This window comes from Sitodiplosis mosellana, unplaced genomic scaffold (assembly GCF_009176505.1).
Source record: "Sitodiplosis mosellana isolate CC-2019 unplaced genomic scaffold, AAFC_SMos_1.0 Smas_scaffold_48, whole genome shotgun sequence".
Classification (NCBI taxonomy): Eukaryota; Metazoa; Arthropoda; class Insecta; order Diptera; family Cecidomyiidae; genus Sitodiplosis; species Sitodiplosis mosellana.
The window spans coordinates 1,849-3,970 of record NW_022595290.1 but is presented as its reverse complement, the minus strand read 5'-3'; the positions used below and the strand labels follow the sequence as shown (position 1 = coordinate 3,970).

The window sequence follows — 2,122 nt, the reverse complement described above, 5'->3', positions numbered from 1 at the left end:
CGTAGCATTTGCAAATGTTTGCATCTAAATGCACGTAGCATTCGCACAACTGGTACCATTCGCAGTTCATGAATTCCCCCTAGCGTTATGTGAACGTTAACGAACATTCGTTATTTAGTTAAATTAGGCCATCAATAAAACGCTCAATTCATTAATGATGGATTCAGTGAAAGATTAAAAAAAACCAGATCTTTTTATATTTGATGCTAATTTTGAAATAAATTAAACGTTTATTGAACTCATGTCAAATGACTACTTGCAAGTAATCACCAGACATAATAAATTAAGAAGTGAATAAATTTCAGAATTGTTGTCCAAGCCATTGTTCTATTGTCAAAGGTCGGTATTTCTTCAAGTGATTAGCAGCAGCATGATGACGATCCGCCCGATGACGATCCGCACGATGACGATCCGCACGATGAGGATCCGCACGATGACGATCCGCGCGATGATCTACGTCGTCGTCTACGCCCACATGATGAAGTTTCACAGCACACAACGGCAACTGGAATTCCGCTTGATGATCCACACGAACCGCACGATCCAGAAGATGATCCACACGATCCACCAGATGACCCACGTCCAGCAACGGCGGCTAAATAATACAGAAGTTTGTAAAGGTGTTTATTCGAGTTTCTATGGTTTGTCTGACTTAAATATACCTGGATCAGCCGCAGCCATTGGTGTTGGTTCTGGCTCTGCACTGGGTTCGGGGAAGGCGGTTGAAAGAGCCTGTAAAAGCAACAAAAATTAGTTATTCGGTGCAATTTTTGGTGTTGAATGCAAATAATGGCTCGAAGCTTTTAGCTTCCACTTACAACCAAAGCGAAGAGAGCAACGAAAGCCAAAATGAATTTCATGATGATTGAGTTTTTTTTTGGATTTGTATTCGAATTGTCAAACGATGACTGAATGCTTTTGGATGGATTCTCTCGGCTATTTATACAGAAAAGTTTTTGCTTATTATTCTATTGATCGGCTGTTTAGAACAATGGCCATGCACCGCATGGTTTTGTCAAAAAATGGATTGTTGAGACATTGTTTTCATATTTAAAAAAAAGAGAACAATTAGATAATAAAACCACGATTAGTCTTTCTCTCCATCTGACCATCAATTTATCTATTTCTGACATTTTTCTATTCATCGCACAATGAGAGGGAATAAATCCTTTTGTTCCCTTTGTTTGCATTTCTATCGTCAAAAAAGAGTGCAAATTATTTTTGGATTTATTGGTGTCATCAGATCGAAATTTAGCAATGAATATTGCGTTTTTACACACATTGAAATTTTGTCCCGGACTTGATTCAAGTGAATTGCTTGAAATCAAAAGAATTGAATTCAAGATGGCATTTAGAATAGCACGACCATTGTGTACGTATGAAGCATTGACTAATCGACAATCATGAAATTGAATAACGACTAAAAATAATGCATTTCAATGAACACATGTGCCACACTTTTGTGCAAAAAAAAGAGTCTCTTTTGTTTGGATTACATTACAATCCAATGAATTTTTAATATGTCCTATTCGAAATTATTGCCAAATCAACTGTCTACCAAAAATTTCTAAGAAATCTTAAAGAAATATTATCAATTTACATACAGTAGTTGATAAAGCAAACCACCATTTCAGTCGTATGTTGCAAGCGAAAGCCAAAGTGCTGCGAACTAATCTGTTGCCGTAGAAATCACCGATCATGCAAATCTTCATGGTCACCATGCTGTTGCTGAACTTGCGGACAACCAATCATCGCCCAAAATGCAAAAAACGATTCGCTTATGAATATAATGGGATTATCGATTATCCCAGTTCACAATGACCTATTCTATTTATTGTCGAATTATGTTTGCATGCATTCAAATATTGAATGGTTCGAAATAAACAATTAACTTATTATAAAATATTGCATGAAATCCAAGATGTTTGTTTTCACTGGAATCTCAAATTTTCTGTATATGATTGAATTGCCCTTAATTTTCCGTGTGATTGTTGCAATAGAAAGTGAGTCATTCAAACGTTAAGTGAGAGAGATTCACTGCGATAGTATATTCAATTGCCACCTAAGTTCAAGAACATTCAAAGCGACTGTTTTACTGAAGATCAAGAAAACAATTTCCTTT

General features: G+C 36.2%; 1 protein-coding gene across 1 annotated transcript; it reads right to left on the bottom strand.

The window, feature by feature from the left end:
• Nucleotides 1-312: 312 nt before the first annotated feature.
• On the bottom strand, nucleotides 313-895 carry LOC129570271 (keratin, ultra high-sulfur matrix protein). The gene is made up of 3 exons (XM_055449814.1): nucleotides 819-895; nucleotides 663-732; nucleotides 313-595 (listed from the first exon to the last, which is right to left on the bottom strand). Exons 1-3 carry the CDS (start codon nucleotides 858-860, stop codon nucleotides 360-362), a joined length of 348 nt encoding a protein of 115 aa, XP_055305789.1. The 5' UTR covers nucleotides 861-895; the 3' UTR covers nucleotides 313-359.
• Nucleotides 896-2,122: the final 1,227 nt, after the last annotated feature.